Source organism: Argiope bruennichi, chromosome 6, assembly GCF_947563725.1.
Source record: "Argiope bruennichi chromosome 6, qqArgBrue1.1, whole genome shotgun sequence".
In the NCBI taxonomy this organism is placed as follows: Eukaryota; Metazoa; Arthropoda; class Arachnida; order Araneae; family Araneidae; genus Argiope; species Argiope bruennichi.
This window is the reverse complement of record NC_079156.1, coordinates 128,573,134-128,600,149: the sequence shown is the minus strand read 5'-3', so window position 1 is coordinate 128,600,149 and position 27,016 is coordinate 128,573,134. Positions and strand designations below refer to the sequence as shown.

The 27,016-nt window shown below is 28.8% G+C and overlaps 1 protein-coding gene across 1 annotated transcript; it reads left to right on the top strand.

Moving 5' to 3' along the window:
* The first annotated feature begins 195 nt into the window (after nt 1-195).
* On the top strand, nt 196-13,911 carry LOC129972892 (RNA-binding protein 34-like). The gene is made up of 11 exons (XM_056087199.1): nt 196-275; nt 2,495-2,638; nt 3,663-3,718; nt 5,294-6,110; nt 7,220-7,279; nt 9,681-9,724; nt 10,541-10,624; nt 11,478-11,590; nt 12,594-12,712; nt 13,493-13,623; nt 13,714-13,911. Exons 2-11 carry the CDS (start codon nt 2,495-2,497, stop codon nt 13,850-13,852), a joined length of 1,707 nt encoding a protein of 568 aa, XP_055943174.1. The 5' UTR covers nt 196-275; the 3' UTR covers nt 13,853-13,911.
* Nucleotides 13,912-27,016: the final 13,105 nt, after the last annotated feature.

Below are 27,016 nucleotides of genomic sequence, written 5' to 3'. Positions count from 1 at the left end.
GTTTTCAAAAGGAAAACATTATATATCATTTAAATATTCTTCGAAATTGTCTTATTATTTATATAGAAAATAAAATAATTTAATGGTATAGCATGGAGATAAATTCCAATCTTTATTTTTAAATTTGGAATTTTTGAGAATGCAATCAAATATGTTCTTTCCAAAACGTGCAAACTATTTAACTGCAATTGGAAATTTAACTGTAAATAAACACTGCAGTGCAGCAGCGTGATTCTAATTACTGACGTGAAAGTGATATTTTAGAGAAAAAAAAGGTAAAAAAGTGTTTTATTTTGTGGTGAAATTGAATTTTTTGATATTATTTCAAGTTATTGTAAATTTTTTGCATATCATTAAATGAAGAAACTGCTTGTATGTCAATCATTATGTTTCCCCCTATACTTTTTGATACTTAGATAATTTTTCTGAACTATTTTGTCCTGATAATTAGGCAAAATTCATTCATAGGTAATTTATTTAGCATTAAATTTCAGTTGGAACGCTAATTGTTGGCATTGTGGTTTAACTTATAAAGTGTCTGGAAGCCAATTTTCTATATGTTTAAAAATGTAAATAACTGGTAATATTTCTGAAATATTTAGTCCTTTATCCATCAGTATTTAATTTTTTTAAACCTTTAGCTTAGTTATTTATCTAAATCCCAATGAACTTAATGCTTGAAACATTAAATCTATTAAATTAATAAATAAACATTAAATCATTTATTAAAATGAGCCATTTTGGTCCTTAGATTCTTATTTTCGTTAGAGTTCTTTTCAGTTATTATTCAAAATATATTTAATAAAATCAGATTATGAAAAAATCCCTCCATTTATCTATTCTTTACTTAAATAGTTTCTTTCCAATTAAATTCTATTTCTGCTTGAATATGGTTGCATGTCTAGTAATATAACAGAAATGAGTACTTTTCCGTTAGCCGGGTGCAAATGTCACCAATTGTGAACCAAATGCGAATTTGGCATAAGAAATTTTGGCGGAATTCTACATTATTTGGCGATTTTTCGCTTGTGCCCGGCTAATGGAAAAGTACCCAGAAATGTTGTTCTTAGGGGACAACAGGAATATAGTTGCATAGGATGCTGTGTAGGCAAAATATGAATGCTTTCATTTCACATTTCAAAAGTGAATAATAATAAAAGTCCAAACGAAAGATTAAAAAAAAAAATTTTTTTTGTCTCTGGTGCCAATTACTGATTCTGTACCTCTGTTCTAAAATATTGTGTTTTTTTTCTCAGTTTTTCACGTTGTAAAGCTTTTCTGTCTATTGTTTGTGTTAAGTTTTGTACCAATAAAAATATCAATTACAAATAAAATCGTTCATTTGTATTATAAAAAGTGTTTATAGCAATATCAATACCTCTACAACTTTTTTTAACTTGCTTGTTTCATGTTTCCAAAAATTGAATTTGGTGATTGCTTTTGCACTCACTTCCTGATGTATTGCAGTTTTGAAAGTTTGTGCACAAATTTTCTCAATGACAATACTCTGTTTTAATATTATCAGAATGTAAGCATCAGTTAGTTAATTAATTTGATTGAATATTGTTTTCTTATTAAGTGGTGTAACTTGTGAATGAATTTGAGAAGAAAAGAGTTATTTCAAGTTTCCTTGGTATTTATAATAATGAATAATAAATTTGAAATAGAAAAATAGAGAATAGATAAATTTAAAAAAATTTAATTAAAATTATTTCCTCTTTCTTTATGAATTTGACAATGACTTTAATATACACCAAATATGTGAAGTACAGCAAATTTACAGGACTAGGTTGAAAGTAAATTGTTTGGCTTGATTTGATGTGAGTACATTTTGTATGAATTTGAGTTAATATTATGCTAATAGAAAAAAAAAAAAAATTTATATCAAAATTTATACTAATTCACTATTATTGTCAAACTGCCAGTAAACCAATGAAATGTTTAGTATAATTTATTTTGCATCAGGAATAATGTTATGTTTTGCTTGTTTTTTTAAAAAAAGTCTCTAACATTAATTTCAGTTTTTATATTGAAATAAATGCTAAATCCAAATGAAAAAAAAAATATTCAGAAATTTTTGTATTAAAAATAGGAGGATTTCAATGAATTAGATTATACTTATATGTAATATATATGTAAAAAAATCTTTTCTCTATAAAACATATTCTGAAGTCTTAAATATTATCTAAATCTTGTAAAGTAATTACTGTCAAGTTTAACTTATATTTAATTAAATGTAGAAGATAGTTAAAATTAGTATATTATTATTATTACTGATTGTTGATTGATAAAATACTGACTTTACTTGTTGGTAAAATAATCAAAAATATTCATACAGTCGGAAAGTAAAATTTGTTTATGAACATTTTGTTTGTAAAAACAATTTTGTTTAAAAAAGAAAATGTATCTCATTTTATTTAAAAAAATTTAAGATAATTCTGATTGTGAAAAACTGTAATATTCTTGCATTTATATTAAATAATTTTTTTCTTAGATGCCTAAATACAAAGTTGGTGATGTTGCTGCATTATTTCCAAAGCCATCAGCGCCAAAATCAGATACTGGGAAGAAAATACAATCCATGTTTGATGATTTTTATAAAAATTCTAAAAAACTGAATAAACCTAGCCATACTCAGGTTAGTAAAATAGTGAGCCTAAAAGCTGCTTAGTAAATTAAATGTTAAATTATCATTTTGATCAAAAAGGATTTATTTCTTAACTTATTTTTTTATTTTCAAGAATCACTTAATGTATTAAATAATTTTCAGAAATTTTGATATTATATATATTTCTTTAAAGGGGCTTTTTTTCTAAGGGTAATGCAGTGAGTGCTTTGTCTCTGTTTAACAATTATTTTTGAATATGCAATTTGTTAGCCTTATGTTTTCACAATTTAAAAATTTATTTTAATTGGTTCAAAATTGTTAATTCTGGATTGTAGCTGCATTTCTTTAGAACATTTTTTTAAATACATTTTTTTGCATTGTTTTATTGTTTTACTGTGTAATAAAAGAACAACTTTGCTGGACTTGTATGTGTATTGACTTTTCTTGTATGTCATATTTTTCATATGGATATGAAATCAGATTTAAAGAATGGTCAGTAATATGATAATTTATTGAAAGATATTAAGAAATTATATTAAACCTTGTGCTAGTTATTCTTTCATTCCTGCAAAATGTTTTATTGAATATGAATTTTTAATTTCACGTCAAGTAATATAGCTAGACTAATAATTGCTTTCAAAAATGTTATTACAGATAATATAAATCTTTTTTTTCGGGGTGGGGGTGGAAGGTATTTTCTTTTAAGGTTTTTTTGGTTGAATATTTACAGAATATATAATTAAAATCCTTAACAGAATTTTGGAAAATTAATATTAATTGTTTTGTTTTTAATTCTTATTTACTTTTCATTTTGATGTAGTACTCACAGTTTAATGTTGGTTATTCTGTAAAGCTCAAAATCAAATTAATTCTTTAATGTTACATAGATTAGATTTTAAAAAAATGTATAAAATGTCATTTATATACATTCTTAATCATTCATCGCAATTATCTTTATTAAAAGAAAAAAAAATTATATTGCATTTATAGCAAATTTTTTATAACAGTTGATGAAACAATATCATTTAAAATATTTTTTGTTACTTTATTTTAGTTTGGACAGAAAAAGAAGCAAATAAATAGCAAAGAAAAATTTTCAGAAAGTCCTAGGTAAATATTACACTACATTTATTTTTATGAGAAAATATTTAAATGCCATTATTATCTTATAAGGTTGATATTTTAGATGTTTTTTTTTTCCCCATTTATTAACATTTTATGCCAGTAACTGCAATGGTGCTTGTTATTTTGTTGAATTAGTGAGCTGTTTATATTTGGAAATTGGGTAATGATATAAAGTATAAATGATACAAAATTTTAAAGTCTTATTATACTATCAGGATTTATGATTTGGGCATTTTCTTTTATACTTTTTATTTTAATCTTTAAAAATAAGTCATGTATCAAAATAATAAGTAGTACTAGTTACAGAACTGCACAGTTGCAGAATTTTCATATTAAGAAAATTCATAATAAATATATATTATCATTTCTTACTTAAATTATTATAAAAATCCCCCCCCCCCCCTTCAAAAGAAAGCATTAGTAAATATTAGGGGAAAAAAATGTCCCTTTTTTAACTTTTTCAATAGTAAAAAAAGAATTTGTTGTAGTGCTATTAGAGGAATTATATTTTACATTCTTTTTCCATCTTTTTCATATTTTACTATTAGTAACTTATAATCTGGTTGTATCGTGTTTCAATAGTGGAAGAAACTTATGTGATTAAATATTGGTTGAAACAATGAAAATGATTTGAATTTCAGGACAATAAAGTAAATAACTGTTGAAAATTAGGTTATAAAATATTTTTTTAAAAATTACCAAAATTAGGCAAAAATAATCATAAATATTAAATTGACATGATTGGTATCATATGTTTGACCCATGTTATTGGAATTAATATGCATCAGGCTCGTATATATATATATATATATAAGTAACCAATCTAAAGTAAGAAATAGTTTGAAAACAAAACAAAACAGTTTCGAAATCGCAACTAAAATTTATTACCTATTCAAACTAAAACCAAAAAGGAACTTCATAGTATTTAGAGAGCGCAACTGCAGCTACTTCTAAAACACAGATGAATTGATACAAAAGTATTAAAATCAAGTTAATAGGAAAATTAAAAAAAAAAAAAAAAAAAAAAAACCCAAAAAATATAAAAAAGAATTTGGCCTGAAGACTTTTTCAAGGGTCACCTTCAGGCAGGGATTCAAAGAAATATTTTCTTTCTTCTATAATATAATATTTTCTTCAAAAAATTCTTTTTTATATTTTTTTTGGTTTAATTTTTTTTTTTTTTTGATTTTCTTATTAACTTGATTTTAATACTTTTGTATATATATATATATATATGGTAAATGTTTGGTAAAAATGGATTTTGTGCCTGTAACTCTGTAGTTTTGAAACAAAACCTTGTCACTTCTCAACTTGTCATGCTGCCTCTTTAGAACCATTGCAAATGCTTTTAAAAGGTTCATCTGTTACTATTTTGAAGCATATTTTCATTAGGATAAGAATCATTTAAAGAGAAAATGAGTAAAGTTGAATGCCCTTCATTTCTATTAAATTTATTGATAATTAATTACAAAATTACAATAAAAATGGTATTTAAATTAATGCAGAAAAATTCTGTAATGTATTTTTTTCTTGTTTTTACTAAAGTGATTTTATTTTCAGGGAAACTAAAAAGAAAAAGAGGAAGTACTTAGATGAAGATGATTCTCTGTCAAATACTCAAGACACAGTAAAGACTCAGACCAAACAAAAGAAACCTAAGCTTGATTCTGCTCATGATAATTTGAATGGAAAGAGCACAGAAGAAGAGGAAAATTATTTTCCAAGGAACAAAAAGAAGTCTAAACATTTCAATTCTGTCAAAGAAAATTCTTCAGCATTTTCAAAAATGGCTTTTGATGATGGCGAAGATGAAAGTTTCTCACAGTTTGATTCCGAGGAACAGAAACCAAGTGACCAAAAGAAGAAGAAAAAGAAAAAGCAGTCACAAACTGAAGCCTCTGAAAATAATGACCATGAAACATTGAAGAATAAATCTTCCAAAAAGATGAAAAAATTTGTAAATAGTAAAAATCAGAGTGAAGAATTTGATGTAACTGATACCAGTGCATTTGATGAACCCATGGAAGAAGAACACTCATCTGAGAAAAAGTCGAAAAAGAAAAACAAGAAACAAAAGAAAGATAAAATTGTTCACAAAGATGCTGTTGCACAAGATATGGACCCTGAAGATATTGAGGATCAGAATGATGATGAAGAACCTAAAATCAAACAGAAGTCTAAAAAAATGAAAAAGCCGTTGCCTTCAGAAAATGGTCAGAATCAGGATTCTGAAACAGAAAAGAAATTGAAACAAAAAAGTGAAACCTTACAACTGAATTCAAGTAAAAAAAAGGGGCAAAGAAAGCCAGTGGAATCAGCTGAGCGCCTATCCCGAACATTATTTGTTGGAAATTTGCCAGTTAGAATGACAAGACAAGTAAGCAATAAAACTATTTTTATAAATTTTATGAATTTATTCCTTTAGATCTAAAGCTTGTTTTTGGCAAATCATGATAATCGATATACCTAATTTATTTCTCATCAGCTGCATTGATTTTCTGTAAACTTAAAATAAATATTCAAAATTATCACTAACAGTTCTTTAATGAAATTTTTAATACATTTTCTTTTGAAAATGCTATTGTAAAGATGCTATAGGATCTGATGTCTAAGATGTCAGACATGGTATATTATCACTTTTTCGGAATTGAATTTTATAATTCTTGAGCTTGATTAATTTTCCTTTGTGTAATAATTCTTCAATGTTTTTAAAGTTTGTAACAAATTTGTATAAATTTATTCATTTTTATTGTTAATTTTATCATAGCTATTTTATTTCTCAGTATTTATATTTTTCACAATTTATTATTTTATGAAACTTAACCTTTTGTGTTTCAAGCCTATATCCCATTTAATAGGTTTGATGACCAATCATAATCAATTGAAAGATAATGTTCGTCTATGTTGCTCATTATTGAACATAACTTTCAACTAATTTGCTATGATACTAAATAATGACATTGAGATACATATAAAGAAATCTTGCATCTAATGTCACTTTTATGTATTTTTCTTTCAAGTTGTGCTGATCACTAAATCATAAAAAAGCCTTTTTTTTTTTAAATTATTACATTGTTTTTTCACTGTTTAAATTTTCTCTTATTCTACTGAGTAAATAACTAATTTAAAACTTTAAAAAAAAAAATTGCTTTCAATTCTTAAATAATTTTATGTTATAAACAGAATGTAAGATATATACTTTTTATTTCATTCCTGGTAAGTTTTTTAAATTTTTGAGATACTGAAACTTTTTAATTGAAAAAAATAATAATAAAGTTAAACTTCAACCTATTCTGGTTATCTTTTAAAATTCTTAAAGATTAATTTCAGTAATTTGTAAGGTGCTTCAATGGCTGAGTTTTAGCTTTCAAATCGAGAGTTTTTAGAATTTTTGCATGATTAATTTAATTATTGTAATATTAAGCATTGAATATTAATATTATCTTAAAATAGATACATTTTTTTATTATTATTATTTCATTCAAGGGATTACAAAAGTTATTTGCTCCTTTTGGATCCATTGAAGCTTGTCGCCTTAGAGGAACTGTAAGTTGTATCTACTAAAATTATTTTAACTATGTTATTTTTTTATTCTTTACATCATTTTGAAGATAAGTTTGCAATAAATACAATTTTAATTTGAGTTTTTTTAAGATACATTCCTAGAGCTGATCCAAAAAGTACTTTGTAATGACAGATATTTGGTACAGAAAATATGATGTTTAAACTATTCTTTTATTGGGAAGTTTCTGGTTGTGAAATTTTCTGAGTGTTTTAATCATTATTTTATTCGTTCTTAATTTCTTTTCCCAATTTTATGCTAAAATTATAAAATAGTTAATTTTTCATAGCTTTTCTTTGCAAAATTATTCAAATGCTTTATAATGCATTAAAAAAACCCCACTCTTTGCTATCACTATTTTCCCCCCTCCAAAATCAGATTACTGATCATTTTTATTCAAGAAAAATATATTTTCCTATTTCTTTGTTATAAAAAGTTTTCATATTAGCAAAGAAATTTAAATAGATTTAAGATAGTCTGTTTAAGCATACCATATTATTATTTTATTACTAAATAAATATTTATTTCTAATAGAGAAATAAAAATAAATGCTTTTTTTTTATCTATTTGGAAATTGTTTTAATAATTATTTAGTTCACTAATAATAATATACTCTTGCTAATGATATACAGGGTGTTCATTAATTATTGTCGGGGTTTCCGTACCTCATAACTTTCAAATTAAAAATATTACACAAAAACCGATTACGTATTCGTAAAGTACAACTCAAAGAATTTTATTAATGATTTTAAAGTGTAAAGCTTGCACAATTTGCACTTTGTAGGCATTCAGCTGAAGGCGATTCTTTGAGTTGTACTTTATGCATACATAATTCTTTGAGTTGTAATTTACGTATTCATAATTTTTTGAGTTGTAATTTACGAATACACAATTCTTTGAGTTGTAATTTACGAATACATAATTCTTTGAGTTGTAATTTACGTATTCATAATTCTTTGAGTTGTAATTTACGTATTCATAATTCTTTGAGTTGTAATTTACGAATACATAATCGCCTTCAGCTGAATGCCTACAAAGTGCAAATTGTGCAAGCTTTACACTTTAATATCATTAATAAAATTCTTTGAGTTTAATTTACGAATACAAAATCAGTTTTTGGGTAATATTTTTTATTCGAAAGTTATGAGATACGGAAACCCCGACAATAATTAATGAACACCCTGTATATTGATAATTCAACCAATGATTGAAGGCAAAGGAGCTGTTTATGGGCCAACATAATAATTTTTTAATGACCCGATGATGACCATTCTTCTCATTTAATTGAACATTTAATTAGAATCTTTGGGGTCTTTAAGAAAATTTTAGTCTATTCTCAAATCAAACTTACAGATATTAAGTTTTTGTTGATATAATGCCTTTTATGTTAAAGCAACAGTGATTTAGACAATTCAAATAATATAAAAAGAACCATGTAGATAAGATTTTGACATGACAAAAGTATTGCTTGCATAACAATTTATTAGAAATTAGTAATTGGGAATATGCATATATATATAACCTTCAATTGCTCAAAACTATCAATTTTTGCCATTTTTTGTAATAAATTATATTTAATTTAAATTAAATTTAACTATTCACATGTTTGAAATGTTTGTTCTGATTATTGATATCAAAGGATAAATTCTTAGAATTGGAGTTCTAAATCAAAAAGAAAACTCTAACCTGCCAGTGCACTTTGAAATAAATAATTAGATAAACTGCCTCTTGCTTTGTATTAAATTATGGCTGTTAAAAATATTAACGTTTTTTTTAAATTTAATTATTCATTTTTATTTAAAATAATATAAAAAAAATAAGGAACATCTTTTTCATAGAATTATATTTAATATTAAATTTATTTAGTCTTAGTTTTTCAGTCGAGCTCACATTAAAGAAATTTAGAAATATATTATTTCTTTTAAAAGAATTAAATGAAAAAATATATTTAATAAAAATAATGATGAAGAGTAATTTTATGTAGTGAAAGTGTTTCACTAAGAGTATATTCTTGTTGCTTAAAAACTTTTTTATTAATAAATAAATATGTAAGGAACGTTGATTTCTCTGTTTTTGAATCCATTTTGGTAATCAATTAAAAAAAAAAAATTCTTTATATTTGTTGTTAGCAGTGTAAAAGCACATTTTTTAGCAAATATTACCAGTAGAAGTTACATTCATTTTTTCTTCTTCTCATAACATTCGACTAAGTAAATAAGATGTTATGTGTAAAATTTGTTATTTTTATGAAATCAAGTTAAGGTTTCTTGTACATTCTATGCTGCTTTCTGTATATTTTGGTAATGATTCTTTAACAGTTGATTATTATTATACTCTGTACAAAATTATTTTGTAATACACACATTTCCTTTATAATTTTTTTAGGTGCCTGTTAAGTCTACAATTCCTAAAAAAGTAGCAGCTATTAAGTATGCAAAAATTATTTTTTACTTTCATTTTCTTTACAAACTATATTTTATTATACATAAATATCTTATTTAAAAGTGAATTTCTCAGTGACATCTTTAGCAATTACTAATAGAAGGAAAATTGACTGTTGATTTATTCAAAAATCAATATCATTATATATAGTGAAAGTATTTGCAAAGCTAGTTTTGTCCAAATCAACAACAATTAAACAGTCAAATAATTTCTGATGAAATACATGAGTTAAGTAATTGGAGCCAGAGATTATATATTGTGTGGATAACAGTGTACACATTAAAAATGCTTCCTCAGATTCTTTCCTGCAAAGGTACTTGAAGTTTTTTGTATCTAAGACACCTGTAGCTTCAATTATCATTATTAGAATCAATTAAATAGACATTCATATCTGTGTCACACTTGTCTAATTTTAGTAAATTTGGTATCTCATCCAGTATGTTGACTAAAAGAATTTGCATTGTGGTTGAAGCAGCATAGCAGTAAATCACGATTTTTTTCTTCTTTATGTACATTGCTACGTATTAGCATTCATAAATTTTTTGAATACTTCTATTTATTTATTGAATTGAACATTTTTATTTTCTTTGTCATAAAGCCGAAGCATGAAATGGTCATATGTCTAAAACTTGTAAATTATTTTAACATGCTATGCTTGTAAATTATTTAACATGCTATTATTTTAACATGCATGAAATATGCTATTGCTGTGATTGAGATAATCTGTAATTGCTAAAAAATTACAAAGTTTTTTTCGCCTAGTTGTAACAGTGATATTAATTTATATATTCTAATCATTCCAGAAGTGAATTTCATGTTGGTCAAAAAAGCTGCATTGGTTATGTTGTTTTTAAAGATGCAAAAGATGCGGCCGATGCTTTATCCCTGTAAGTTTATACTTTTTTTTTGTTCAGGGGTTTTATTATTATAATTTTTTTTACATTGCAGTATTTTAGTGAAATTCACTATTTATTTTGAAGCTGATATGTTAAAAATGTGTCCCCAAGTGTTTTTTTTTAATGAATGTTATTGCCTGGGTGTTTTTTAATACATTAGCTATTTAAGAAAGACAAATTTCTTTTATTCAGATATAATTTTTAATATTAGTTGAATGTGCTTAAAAATTCAATTACTAAGGCATTTGAAAAAACTTGTAGTCATAATTCATATTAATTTTGTGTAATAATTTTGTAATAATGTGTGGGTGGGTGTGGGGAACAAGGATAGCATTGTTGTCATATTTTATGTCTTTTATTTGTGGACTTAGTTGGCCTAGATCAAGTAAAATTAGTCAAAACAAATTCAATACTTGTTTGTAAAATGTAAACTCTAATTTTAAAAAAATTAATTATGCTATCATAACCATTTTAAAATATATGTCTAGATTTAAAAAATATGTTGATTTAATTTTATAATTTTTAAAAATTATTTGAAATATTTTTAATGTTTAGAAATTTTTTAAATATATGATTGTTAAAAAATCACTGAGGGACAGGATAAAATGGCTTACATTTTATTTCTTCTCTCATTGTTATATTAATGCATATCTATTTCATCCTTTTAACAACTATTTTTCTTGCTCTCTTGATTTATAATTTATCAAATGCCTATTTTGTATTCTTTAAACTTTTAAAAATTTTCATTCATTAATTAGTACCTATTTCAAATGTGATAAATAAATTCTGAATCTATGAAATAATATTGTTACTTTAATGTTATATTATATTTTTAAATTTACAGAAATGGCCTACTAGTTTATGATCACCACATAGTGGTAAATCCAGCTTCATCTTCTGGAGAAAAGAAGACATATGATGAAAAACGTTCCATTTTTATTGGAAATCTTCCTTTTGGTAATTTTAGCAATTATATTTGTATACATGTTTTAATAGGCGCATGGCCAAAGAGAAGACGTAAATTTTACTTCGTTTTATTTCATCCTGGGAGGCATAATTTGTGAAACAAATGATCATTACGGAATCAGTCTCATTGTGATGAAGGGCAAAAGAGAGAAAATTTTCCCTTCAGTGATTTTACAAGGAGATTTTAATAGAGATTTCTTTTATACATATTGACTTCGGAAAGGAAATCATAGGTATCTTTAAAAGAATGTTGTAAGCATTAGGGTTTATTATTCCTTTACTAGAGCATTTGAAAATGCTGAATCAGTTTTGTAGAATGCATATTAAAAAATGGGAATTGTGTCAGGTAATAAGTGAAATTTTTGAATGAAGTTAATATGGCTAAATTAAGATAAATGTTGGGAAATAGTTTAGAATTTAAATTAGATTAAGAGCACACACACATTACATTAGACGAAACACACACACAAGATATTGCTTGAACGACAAGAAAATGAAATGTAGAGATTCATCACGATTTTGAATTTGAATTTTTTCGTGAGGTTAAACTGATAGGTCTCGTTTTACACATCCTTATATAGTAACACAAGATGTTAATAACAAATATATACATTTATCTTATTTTAACTATATTGCAGCCTTTGTAATTTTAAATAAAGGTTTTTCCCTTATTGACAAATATCTAGTTCTAATAAAAATGAATGTGTGTATGTTGACACTACAAATCAACTTGTTAACTTGCAGTTTCCAAATTTGACACATATATATCTTGAAGGTTAAAAATATGTGCAATAAACCAAACATATATAAGACCATTAAAATAACATGTCTTGAAAATTTGACAATTTGCCATAATCATAGGAATGAAATTTTTTTGAATTATTTAACTAAAAATAATTAAATCTAATCAATATTCCCGGTAAATCAACTAGTTGCAAAAAGCAGCTAGTATATATATAAAAAAGATGACTTTTAAATGAAATGTGTATTTTAGATGTTGAAGATGAAGCTATTTGGTCTGCATTTTCCACATGTGGGCATGTTGAGGCTGTACGAGCAATAAGGGATCCAGAAACTGGCGCTGGCAAAGGCTTTGGCTATGTTTTATTCAAGGTGCGATAAAAATTCCGTACACATTTTTTTAAATGCAATTCTATTCTTCTAATTTTTACATTTTTTTATATAATATTATGTAGTAATAAGTAGTTATTACTTGTATATGATTGATATATATATATTATGAAAGAGTATGAACAAAAATTCTGACTTATTATACTGAAACTGAAAAATTCTGAATCCAATATGAGCATTGAAACACTGACACTTATTCTTTATTTGGCTATGGAATATTAAAGTCACTATATTTGACATGTTTCTCACAAGCACTAGATCTAGCCATTGGAGATATTTTTCTATAGAAACATCTGAAGGAGTTAAAAGAGAATCATGTGCATACTTACTCGCTTTTAGGAGCATCATAATGTTGAATTTTGTACATTGAACTGTAATAAAAGGCGTACATGTAGTCAAATTAAATTTTTTAAAAATGATATATCTTATATAATTACTATTGTGCATGTTTTTTTATGCTTTACTAGTAAAACCATGTTTTCTCCATACATACTTTTCTTTTAAGTTGTATATTGTAAAGACATGGTTTCAATATTTATAAGAGTTATATGACTTTGCTCCCTGTGTAATTGATAAATTTCTGAACTGTTATATTTTTAATATGATTATAATTTAGTATTACGTATAACCATAACTTAATATTCTGTATGATCTTATTTACTATAATTATATATAGTTAATGTTTTAATAATATCTTTAAGTTTTTATCAATTTAAAAATTATTGAAACAAATTAAATTCACTATGTATTTTTATTTTGCAGAATATTGATTCCAAGGAAGCTGCATTAAAACTGGAGGAAATTGAAATATCCGGCAGAAAAATCCGAATCAAAGAAATCAAATCTAATATTAAGAAGTCAGCACCTTCAAATAATAATAAATTCAATGCTCTGTAAGTATCAAAATCTTTTAACTCAATAATATATTGTTCCAAATGTTGTTAATATATTTGAGTTATAAAAAAGAAATCATTTATTTTTAGGAGAAGAAAGGCAAAGAAACTGAAGGGCAAACAGGATGGCCCAAATAGCAGGAAATCCCTGAAGAAACTCATGAACAGGGAAAAGCGCAGTTATCAGAAAAAGAAAATTGTTAACATTTTCAAGAAATTTTCCACTTAATTGTTGAAAATTGCGTTTAGTTTTGTAATATCTGGTTAATAAAGCATTTTTATATTTAAGTTTTTATGAAGTTCATTTAAAAAATTATTTTTTAAATGTTATTGGTTTTGTTAGGAAGTTAAGCCCTTCTCTGTATTGGATTAATTTTAAGACTTTGGTAATAACTGTGCTGATAATTGTTCAATTTGAATGTAAAAAAATAAATCTATTGATTTTTTTTTGTATTATCTCATCATCTATAAAAAATTTTTGACCATTAAAAAAAATTCAAACAGCAAAGTTCAATAAATTCAGTTTTGTATTGAAGATTAATCTTATTCTTTGCTTTTTTTTATTACATGTCCACATTATTTTATTAATTTTATTTTACTAATCCCAGTACTTTTCCAGTTTTTTTTTTTTTGACCTATTGCCTGGGGTCCTTTGATAAAGTTTGATCATGTGATTAGAAGATTGTGGATTCGAAACTGGATAAAATCTGTTTAATACAAATGCTACTTTTTTCATGCTGCATGCTACTTTTTTCGAAATCCAAATTTTCTCCTTTTTGTGTGAAGGAAAAAGCTGGAGGAAAGGAACTGGTCTCTTGTAACTTCCTTATTATCTGAGCGTGGTCCGAGATTGAATTGTTGGAACCTAAATAATCTTTGCGTAGTTCCTTTGTGGAATATTAATATACTGAATTGAGACAGATAGCTTTGTTTTTGTTTACTGTTGTTTTTAACAGAGGTAATTTTGGAGTGAAGTTTTTTGTCTAAATGAAACATATTATTGCTGGTACTCAGAAAAATATAAATTCCTTATTAAAGTGTACTACTATATTTTGAGAAAATATTATTTCATATAATTAGGAAAAGAGAACTAAATTGATTTTCATAAAACCCAATACATAATCGAGTATAGTGAAACCTTGTTTCACTTAAAAGTTCTCATTAAAAAAAAATCCAGTAAGCAAAAAAAATTGAAAATTTTGTAATAAAAACGAGGGAAAATAACAAGTTGAAAGTTATGTGTCTGCATTTTTTAATTTTTGACACATATCCTAACTTGGAAAAAAATAAAATATCTGCAGCGTTTCCTTAAAACAGTAGCCCTATTAATATTGTATTAAATATCATTAGTATTTTTTCTTATAAAGATTTTTTACCTAATGATCTTTTCATTATTACCTTCATCAAAAATTCAGCCTCTTCAATACATTTTATAACTTTGTACAATGAATATTTTTTAGACATTCCGTATCTGCATTGTATTCATCAGTGTAAAGAATATTAGACAGTTGTTACCTTTTTCAGTAGCTCCCATGTTTTTCAGATGCTGTCAGTTTTCACTTCAACTAATTTAATTAATTTTACTGGAACTTCGACAAATGAAACTACTAAAATCGTAAAAGCACCTGGGGATGGAAGAAAAGAAAGGGGAAAAAATTACATAGAAATTATCTTTTGCAATATGAAAAATAAATATTATTCAAATAAAGTTCAAAATCAAGATTCTGTTAAAAATTTCACTAAACAGAAATCTTAGTTGAATGGAATTTCCATTATATGCTTCAAATAATTTTGAAGCGGTTTAATTTCTTCTAACTGGCAGCTATTCTATGTATTTTTTTTTTTCTGAACAACGCCGGAGGGAAAGACTCTTCTAATGGTAGTCTTTTTCTTAACGATGGAGGAAAAAAAATCATGTGATTAAACAATGAAAAATCTTGAAATTATTTTCAACAATGAAATACAGTATTGAATATTAGCCAAAGAATATTTTTAACGTTATTCAGGAAAAAATTGCGTCTCTAAAACGATATTCTGAAATAATTATTTTTTTAAATGGTGTAAAAATGAAATTTGTACAATTATATTTTCAGGAGATATGCGGAAAAATTCCACAATTACAAATAATGTTTGATTAAAATAAATTTTTAAAAAATCGTATATATTTTTGTATCGTATACTACTATTTTAAACTGCGCTGTCTCTGTCAGTGATATAAAAACAATACATTAAGATCAATCTCCACTCAAGATGGCAAAATGAATGGGATCTCAAGAATACACATAAGCATCATTCAATTAAACGTATTGTTACGAAATTTCCGGGGTTCGTTTGGATAGTGGATGTTATATGGTGTGAAGAACGCTCAATCACCAGGCGGTAGTAGAAAATAAAACAACGACGTTTATTTACACGAAGACACACAGGACATCCCAAAGACAAAAACTATGTACAGCACAGAAGACGATTATCTTCAGCCGAGACGTGCAGCAATAACAGCATATAAAAGACAGACAGACAGTAGAGCACAGCTTAGTTCAGCACTAGCTTCACTCCGTCGCTTATCTCTGGAAGGCCAGTTGTTTTACTGTCGATTCCGACTACTCTTCGACTCCACTGGTCCACGACCACTATTCTCTGTCGCTTCCGACTACTCAATTCACCACTCCAATTCACGACGACGACTCTGGTTCACTCTACTCTGCTCTGCTCTACTCTACCGCTTTCGACTTCTTCTCAATTCACCGCTGCTCGGCAGCTGCGGGTGCTTCCTTTTATAGGTCTAAGGGGGCGGGGCTAGAAGCCTCTCAACCAATCAGGGACGTTCGAGGCGTATCTCCGTTCCTACTCGACGGAACGGGAAAATTCTCGATGTTTCGGGTATAATCTATTTTGGCGCCAAAGTCGCCAAGCTCTGGGACCTCCTATGGAACCAGCTATGCTTGGAAGCCGCATCACAGGTTCGTAACAATATTATTGATCATTGCCCCGGCTTATCTAAGAAATAACATGATACAACTCTTACTCGATTAAGAATCCTCGACTCACGCGCAGGCATTTATTGGGAGAACCCGCTCCTCAGTGTACAGAATTCCAGTGCCAGTTATCAGTTCAACAAATTCTAATTGATTGCCCACAATTAATTCGCAACGCATCCGGTGCTTTCAGCCTTCCTGCATCATTTTAAAAGAATTCTCAAAATTAATTTCCCACATCTTTTTACTTTCTTTAAAATGATCGTTTTTTACCATTTGATCTACTTAAAAATAGTTCATTTTTAGAGTTTTCTTCCTGTTTTTTACCGCATACTATAAACATTGAAAAGTCATGACAAATGTTAAATTTTATCTAAGAGGTTATAAAACTAAATTTTAATTCATACCACATGTTTGGCGCAGCATAATCAAAAATGGTTTTTGTGCAACTAAACCACTAAATCATATCAAATTACATTCACCTTTATTGATAGCAGAGATTAGTAATTTTGTATCCAAAGTCCCTGCATATTAATTTCCAGCAATTAGAGGCTCGTGCTATCAATGACGTAGTGTTGCAGATCACCCATCATCTTTGTTATTGACCTTGTATTCTGACTTGGTTCTCCTGTATATCATCGCTCACAAAGCAAAAGATGATATATCGAAAATTAAATAATGATTTGAAATCCAGTGACAGATATAGATTTCGTTACCATCATTGCTATCTAGCTTTATATTTTTAATATAAATTACAACTATTCAGATTCTGGATCTAATCGGCAGGCGGTAGGAATATCAAAGCATGTTCTTCAAAGCAAGCAACCTCTCAACCGAATAAAATGGCAGTTCGGTGGACCGGCCCTGGTGTAATTGAAAGTCAACTTTCAGACACCAATTATATTGTAAAAATGGCTAACAAAAGGGACGAAACTCAGATATACCACGTGAACTTCGTACCATCAAAGACCCGAAAAAATAAATTTGGTTATTACTAAAAGTAGAGAAAAACTCGAAGATGAATCAGGGGGTTTAGAAATTCCCTATCCAATGTCTGATCCAAATGTGTTTGATTTTGAAGGTATAATTAAGGATAGCGCTCTAGAGGATCGACTCAGTTCATTAGAGATTGATGCATTGAGAAAATTACTAGGTCGGTATCAAAAGGTTTTTTCGAATGAGTCCGGAAAAACGCACCTAGTCTATCACGACCTACAATTAATTAGTAATGAACCAGTTAGGTCTTAACCGTACCGTACCTCTCAGCGCCAGACTGAGATTCTTAAAACTGAAATAAAAAGAATGTTAGATTTAAAAATCATTGAAATCGATCAATCCGATTATACTTCTCCAATGATCTTAGTGGAAACTCCGGGAAACGACCCTCGTCCCTGTATAGATTACAGACATTTGAACTCAATTGTGCGAACACAATATTTCCCGTTATCAAATATCGAAGAGCGTGTCGAAAGAGTGTCTGCCGCAAAGTTTATTACCGTAATTGACTTAGCAAAGGGGTACTGGCAAATTCCCCTCAGTAAACAAGTACAACCTTACGCTGCGTTTGTGACAAGTTTCGGAACCTATGTCCAGTTAAGAATGCCTTTTGGTTTGGTTAACGCCCTGTATTTCTTTAGTAAGCTCATGTCACAGGTGTTAGAGAACCGTAAAAGCTTCGCTGTTCCGTATTTAAATGACATTGCGATCTACTCGCAGAATTGGGAGGATCACATAGAAGTCTTAAAACGTATAGGCGAAGCAAATTTAACTATTAAGCCGTTTAAATGCAAATTTCCAAAAATCATACTAAATATTTGGGACATATCGGAGGGGGAGTACGAACACCCGCGGAAGCCAAAATCAAGGCCGCCTTAGATTTTCCTACACCCACTACAAAAACGGAAATTAGAGCTTTTCTGGGCTTAGCGGGATATTACGCTCACTACGTAAAAGATTTTTCAGTAATTGCAGCCCCCTTAACAAATGTTTTAAAAGGGAAAATTAAGAGAGAAAAAATTACTTGGACAGAAGAATGTAATCAGGCTTTTGAAGAGTTAAAGCGCAGACTGACCAAAAAACCAATATTGTACGCTCCTGACTATAAACAGGAATTTATCCTCCAGAAGGATGCTTCGGATATCGGAATAGGGATCGTGATGTCACAACATGACTCAAAGGGAGAAGAACATCTCATTCTGTATTTAAGTAAAAAAATTTCAAATGCTGAGAGCAAATACAGTATAACGGAAAGGGAGTGTGCAGCCATTATTTACGCGATAAAAAGACTAAAATACTATTTAGATGGACAGAAATTTGTAATTGAAACGGACCATAATCCTTTGGTCTGGTTGAATTCAAATTCCGGATCGAATGCGCGGTTAATGCGATGGTCTTTAGAATTACAACATTTCCAATATAAAGTGCGACACAAGGCAGGAAAGAAACATTTAAATGCTGACGCTCTTAGCCGCAGCCAAATTCGAAATGAAATTGCAAATTAATTAGAATTTTTTTTTTGACTTTTTTATAAAAAGAAAAAAAAAAAGTCCTTAAGAAATGATATTTAATTTAGCAGGTAAGGCAGAGAGCTGCCATACCGTAAAAAGTGTATAAATCTGTTATTATTATTATTTTAGTTTCTATTTTGTATTCAGGAAGATTAAATTTTAAATGCTGTAATTAGGCCTCTGTCAGTAGTATGAACAAATTTATTGGAGATAATCAGGATTTTTTTCTCGTTAAAACCAAGAAAAATCCTTTCTGCAAGGGTGGGGGAGTTGTAACATTCCCCGTTCCCAGTACTGATAAGACATTTACAGCCAGCTGTGACATCGCTGTTAATTACTAAACTCCTCGAGATAGCCAGATGGTGGATCTTTTCACCTGGGTGGTCTCGCATCTTTTCATTAGCGAGTACAGTGAAAGATCACATGTGGTAATTCCTCGTCCAAGAGATATTGATAGTACCTTCAAAGACAAAGGGGTGTCCAAACATCTGGAGGCTAAATGTTTCTCATTGTGAAAGGACTATGATAACTCCGTGTTCCAGAATAGTCAGTTATGAAAGGTGAATCACTAGAAGGACCTTCCCACGATCCACTGGCCCCGCTGAGGGAGCACATTACTGAACCCCGATTGGCCAAAAGAGAGCTCAAATGACCAATGTAAATTAAGAGGCGGAGATTGTAGCCGAAATAAAGTGCGGAGATTTTTTTTTAGGGGGAGAGGAGAAGAAATGAATTGCAGGCAGACGGTTGGACAACGCCCACGAGTTCGGAGTCCGAGAACTATCTCTGGAATGGTCGTGTTGACTAACAACCTGTTAGTTCCCTGTGGTGTTGTTTCTCCGTATTGATGGAGAACTGAGTTTCAAGATAAACCTACGACTTCGACTGTTGTGTCTCCTACTACAAGTGTAAATAACTATTTATTTAACCAAGATAATCTTTGATCTTGATCTTTGATCAAGATAACAAGTTGTTCTTTTGTATAAATAGGGCTGTAAAATAAAGAATTGTCTGGAAATTCTGCTTCGTTATTTGATTACAGTCTAGATCAAGACATTACAATGTGTACGGTTTTCATTTGCTGGAAGAAATTGAATTCTTGGAATTTTTTATTAATATTAACTGAATATTTTTGATAACAAGAAAAAAGAACAGCCTGATTTCTGAGTCAGTCATGCAATAGAATATTGACTTACTGCGAGAATCACCCTTGCTAGATTTACAAAAAGAAATTGACAACTTGTACTCACTATTCTTATAACAGAAATCAGGCAAAAATTATAAAAGGCATAATGATGTAAAAGACTGATTATTCAAAAATTCGAATGTCAGTTATGGGAACTTATTTTCAGATTTCAAAAAGAAAAAAGCAAAATATGTGAGCTGATGAGTTTGCCTGCAGTTGATAGTAATGAAAGAGTCGCCTTTATGCACTTCCCGAAGAAAGAACGAAAAGGTAGGACATTTTTAAAAATATCTCTAACACTGCACAACTAATGAATACTTTTAATAATTCCTATTCGGATTTTATTTTAGATATTCAGACGAATGAAAACCTTTTTAGAGAAAATGTATGACCAATATTACTTATAGGGAGTAAATGGTAATCTTTTAATAACAATAAAATGCTTTTTAGGAATGCCCTAGAACGTACAACCCAATGAATACGTTTAAATAAATAAATAAACCTTCTTAAATTACGTGTTTAATTGTACACTCTGGCTGCCCACCAAAATAAAATAACCAGCTAACGATACGATCCAAGTGTCAGGAGGACTAGCAGAAGATCTGATGTATGTGTGAGGAGGACGAACAGTTTTATTTGATGTAACTTCTTTGGTTCACACTGAGAGTGAGGACAAGGCTGCCAGTGTAATTGATTCTGTCTATTCCATAAAAGTTGATGATGGTGTGGGGCATTCCAAAATGGATCGTATAAAAGTAAAATTAATTTCCGATTCTTGTGGTAAACAACTCAGTGGAAAAATCGATCTTGGCAATCATAATCGAACACACACTGGCAAAAAGCCAGTTGTGTGCAGTGAATGAGCGTTAAAAAGAAATTTACTCAAAAATAAGTCTCTTCATGAATCACGGGATGCACATCGGCGAGCAGCTCTTTTTTGTGCGATATATGAGGAAAAGATTTTGCTCCGAAAGAAAATCTCATCCATTGTTATCGGTTAAACACGGTGGACAAAATTTTGTGTGTGATGTGTGCAACAAAAGTTATTCTCAACATTGCAATCTTATGGTACATGTCAGGACTGACACTGAAGAAAATTCTTGTAGATGTCCAACTTGTAAATAGAGTTTTACAAACAGCAGCATTGCCATCAGTCTAGATAATATGAGTGAAATCAAATAGAACATTTAAAAAATAGTAGATTTGCACAAAAATAGGGGCAATTTCGTTTAATATTTCAAAGTAAATAATGTTTATTACGAGTTGTGCGCATTTCATTCTAGTTGCAATGTGTAAATTCAATTGCTTAGACGAAACATATTTCCTTATTTCAATCAATTATTGTTGGTTCAAAAATGGAGGATGGAATTTTTTAAAAATATAATATCTGTATCTAAATGTCTCTTCAATATATTTGTTTATTTACTATACTATTAGCCTTTTTCCTTTTTTGGTTTCTTTCAACTCTTAAATTATTAATTTCATACCTAACTGGAAGCTATTTTAGGGTTTTGAAATATTTAGGAATATTTAGGGTTTGAAATATTTAGGGAAATTATTTAGGAATTATTTAGGGAAATTATTTAGGGAAAATATTTAGGTATTTAGGATTTGAAATATTTAGGGAAATATTTAGGGTTTCTTCTTTTTTAAATTTTATTTTAAAATGGTTATTTTCAATGCCTTTCTTTACCATATTATTATTTTTTTTATATTTTAATAAATATATATATTTTGACGAAATTTTTGGTAGTGATAATTGCATTGGAGGCAATATTTTAACTGCACAAATTGTCTTTTGCTTTGTAGATAAAAAATTTTGGTTCTCAATAAATAGAAGCAGATGTCTTTTAATGTCACGTTCAATTAATAAATATTATTTCAGTTAGCTCCAATAAGAAAATTTTTTGAAATCAACAATCTATTTTTTTGGCACTGATGAATTTTACATAGAAATCTTCTTTTATGCATTGGAAATTGCTTTGCAGATATTTTTTTCTAGTTTATTTTCTGAATCGTTTAATAAAGTTTGCTATAATTATTTTTCTTCTTTAGAAAATGCTTTTGGGTTATTTTCTAAGAAGAATTTATTAAATCCGATCCAATAAATTCCGTGACTATTTTCACTTTTATTGAATTTGAAACCAATGCATCAATCTGGAAAGAAAGCTGAAAATAATTAATTTTTTCCCCAACTGACTGTTCAATATTCAAGTTATATAATAATCAGAAATTTTTATAATTTTTTTTTCAACTTTGCAGATTAAGTTTCGCATGTATAGAAGTTGGATTAAATTAACTCTCTCATCATTGACAAGGAAGAATTAATATGTATTTCCGAATCGCAATTTTAATTCTTCGAGTGAAATTCTGTAGTTGCAAGATTCTTTATTTACATTTTTATAGTTCTATAATTCAGCGTCCTTAACCCCTTCACATACAACGACGAGTCTGACTCCTGCATTGAAATACTGTATTTATAATTTTATATTTGAAATTGAATGAAAGTATGAAGTAACTTAAAATGTAAATCCCCCTTAAAACTGCTTCAATATCTCAAATGTCCTCAGAATATTATAAGAGTCAAAATAATTATAAATGATCCAAACTGTATGTGTCATCTTATTGGGAGGTAAAGTAGTTCAAATACTTAGTTAGCTATTGAAAGCTTTTCTGTAGTCACTGCTTTAGTTTATAACTACGTAACTGCCTTTGGCAACCGGTTCGCCAGTATTAATGATCGCTAAAATTATCAATTAAATACTTTATGTAACTACGTCTCTTAATAGCTTTTTCTGCAAAATATTTTTAAACTTCAGATTTTGATAGTTATATAATTCAGTCATTCTATTACGTAGGCCTTAATCATTGTACTACTTATATCTCTCTTTAATGTTTTGTCAGCGCTCATAAAATTTCAAATTTAAATTGGAGTGGAAATGTTAAGTTGCAATTAATATAAAAACTATTTTTTCTGAAACCATTTATGTCTTTCTTTTTAAATATGAAAATTGAAAGCAGAGTCGTTTGGCATTGAAGTTGTTTGTGCCCTGCAGATAAATTTTCATTTTTTATATAATATTTTACGGAATTATTAAACAAAAATTTCTCGGTTTCATCGTAAATTCAGTTTTTACTTTTAATTTCAAAATATTTAAATGATGTAAATATTTCAAAAAAAAATTCAGTTAATAAATGTATTTGTGGAAAAATTATGAAGTTTAAATTGTAGACAGACCTTTGGCGCTAAGAGATCATATTCTGTGAAGTACTCTTGAAACTCCAATTTTTAATTAAATAGCTTTTGTTTTCTGCAATCAAACCTGACCGATTCTTGAAGTGTTTAAATATAAATTTTCGCACAATCAACTTTTTCATAATCATGTGCCAATCACTGTTGAGAAACACTGGCAGAAGATTGCGTATCTCCTTTGAGACAGACGATGAAGTGGTCTAAAATCATCAGTTTTTACAGAAGTGTGATATTCAAATTTCATAAATAATTTATTTTTAGTGATTGAATTAATTGATTTTTGTTCAAAAATTTTTATTTAAAACATTGTTGTCCCCAAAATATTTTATTAAATATGATTCAAGGGGCAGAGGGCCTATGTAAAAATTTAAAATTAGCAATTCATCGGAAGATTTATTGACTCAGTTTACAGAAAATATAATTTAGTTGATTTAGACCATTTTGTTAGCAGATGTATAACCCAAATCAGCTCATGGGCGTTGATTAGAGTGATAATCTTATTTATATTAAACCATATTTGACTTAAATTAAACTGTCTTATAGTAATAATAACTAGCCGCCTTTGGCGACCAGCCGGTTCGCCAATCTTAATGTTCCTTAAAATTTTAATAATTAAATATTTTATGCAATTGCTACTTTAATAGATTCTTCATTGAAATATTTTAAAACTTCATATTTTGATAGTCATATAATTAATTCACTCATAAGTTTATAAAGACCTTCAGTCATAATGTAATATATATCTCTCTAATTTTCTGTTAACTCCAGTAGAATTTATACTTTAAATTAAAGTGAAAAGGATTAATCTGCAATTAATACAATAATATTTTTTACTGAAACAAAGCATTTTTTTCTTCTTCTGTAATATGATTACTGAAAACAGCATCACTGAGCATTTAAACCTTATAAGCACTAAAGAATATCTTTCTTAATTTATGTAATATCTCAAAAATTTGTCAACAAAAGTTTTTCAGATTCATCATGAGCAGGTCTATTAATTAACAATGTTTAATTTTAAATGCATCAAATATTAAGAAAATAAACAGAATAGTATAAAATTATCGATCGAAAACAGGTAAAAAGAAATTACTTAAAAAACGATGAACTTAAACTAACATAAATACAATTTAAATACAAAAGCATACAACTAACCTAAAAATAATTCCATTTCCGTTGAAAATAGATGTAAACAATCAGAACACAATGCGCATGCGTGAATTTTCAACGAAAGTTAAGGTAACGCAAATGCGTGAATTTTTCTACGCCAGTTGGGGTAACGCTATGCAGATTAGAAATTTTTAATTTCCTTTATTCTGCTTTATTTTAAATCAAAAGTACTTCAGAATGAATCTGAAAGATCGATTAATTAACAACGTTTAATTTTAAATGCATCAAACATTAAGAAAATAAACAGAATCGTTTGAAATAATCGGCCGAAGAATTTTAAGCCTAAGCCTCATTAGCGTGGGAAAAAAATTCTGAAGTCTTACTCATTTGGCGGTGGGGAAATAAAATTTTTTTTGGCGGGAAAGTTAGTTTTTAATTAATAATTAAAATTCCAATTAAAATTTGAAAAGTGACCCCAGGTGCACATTCCCGACCTCCTAGGTATACACGTACCAAATTTGGTAGCTGTAGGCAAATGGACTTTTTTGTAGAGCGCCAACACACACACACACACACACACACATTGAGCTTTATATAAGTATAGATATAGATATTGTAAAAAATAATAAAAACTATTCCTCCGTTTACTTTTTAGAAAATATCATATTTCAAAATTTTTTTTTCACTTCATACAGAACATTGTACTTTTCTACATTTATTTTGAAATCATAGTGGATTTATTTTTTAATTTGTAATTTGTTATTGTCATGGCAACACGTTGATAAAAGCTGATTTTTTCCCATTGACGTGCTTGTGGAGATTCTTTAAAAATCGAAACTTAAATTATGGGTAAAAGTATTGGTATAATTAAAAAGATAAGTTTTTAAGCTTTAATTTAATGCAAAAATCAATTTTGTGCTGTAATATTTTCGGAAGTTATTACGGAAAAACGCTAAATTTTCGCTTGATTTTCAATTAATTAAAATTCTAATTAACAATTCAAAAACATCGCTCCGATCTGCACATTTCCAGGCTGCAAGGTATACACATGTCAGATTTAGAAGCTGCATTTGAACGGTGTGGCATATAGAGCGCCAATACACACACACACACACACACACACACACACACACACACACACACACACACACACACACACACACACACACACACACACACACACACACACACACACACACACACATTGAGCTTTATTATAAGTATAGATAATGTGTCAACGTCTCTAAACACCGGGATAGCTCAATAGAAGGTTCGGCATTCATGAGACCTATTTTCAGTCCTGGGGAAATGTTTGTTTATTTTCATTTGTTTTTTTTCTAGAACTTATTCAAATTAATTTAAAAATTTAGAGACTGTTTAAATTAATATATTTTTCATTTTTATGCAAAAATAAATGCTTATTCCTCTAATTCTTGAATTATAAATTAATTTTTTGATGCAAAATAATTGTAAATTTACATACGTTACAAGCCACATAAACTTACAACCAAAATTTATAATTCAATCTTCAGTGAAAGTGTCCAATGGGACCGCTTTGACTTCATGTGTAAAGTGGGCAGTGCATCAACCTGCATGGAGATGAGAAGTAATGCAATGCAGCTCCATCTGGTAGCATTAAAGTACAATTACAAGGGCTGTGCAAGGTTCAAAAAATCGAGGCGAAAATATGAAGTAGAACCACACCAAACATTTACCTAAAGAGGTTGCAGTGGGTTGATCAGGTAGGTACTCATGAGAATTTGACGTAACCCAAACAAGATAGTTTTGCCTTATTGGTCACCTGCAGTGAAATGTATGCATCGCCCATCTACATGATGTTTAGCAATCATTTTTGGTCATATTCCATTTAGGCAAGCGTCTATGCAGCGAAATTTAAATTTTCTTCGACATCGATTGGTAATAAGTAGTGCTCTGCTTGCATCTTATATGAGTGCAGATCTCAGATTCAATACAGCAGTTCGAATCGACCATTCCCGTTGTTCTGAGAGGTTTTGAGCACTGCTACTCCCTATTGATATCCAGGCCTCGGTGGCCTGGTGGTAAGGTCTCGGCTTCTTAACCGGAGGGTTCCAGGTTCGAGACCGGATTCCACCGAAGAACCGTCGTGTAAGGGTGTCTGTTGCACATTAAATCCGTCCTGACCAAACGTCCCCCCGCTGGTGTGGTGTGGAGAGGGGGTGCCAGCTCAGGCATCGTCCTCGTCATCTGACGGCGGTTCAAAATTACGAGGTCCGTCCCAAAATAGCTCTAGTGTTGCTTCAAACGGGACGTTAATATATAACTAAACCCTACTGATATCTCATCTGCCAATTTTTCCATGACACTTTTTTCAACAGTGATGCAG

Coding starts and splice junctions, on each gene's coding strand:
- LOC129972892 (XM_056087199.1), top strand. CDS start 2,495: ATGCCTAAATACAAAGTTGGTGATGTTGCTGCATTATTTCCAAAGCCA. Junction 12,713..13,492: donor TTGGCTATGTTTTATTCAAG/GTGCGATAAAAA, acceptor TTTATTTTGCAG/AATATTGATTCCAAGGAAGC. Junction 13,624..13,713: donor AATAATAAATTCAATGCTCT/GTAAGTATCAAA, acceptor ATTTATTTTTAG/GAGAAGAAAGGCAAAGAAAC.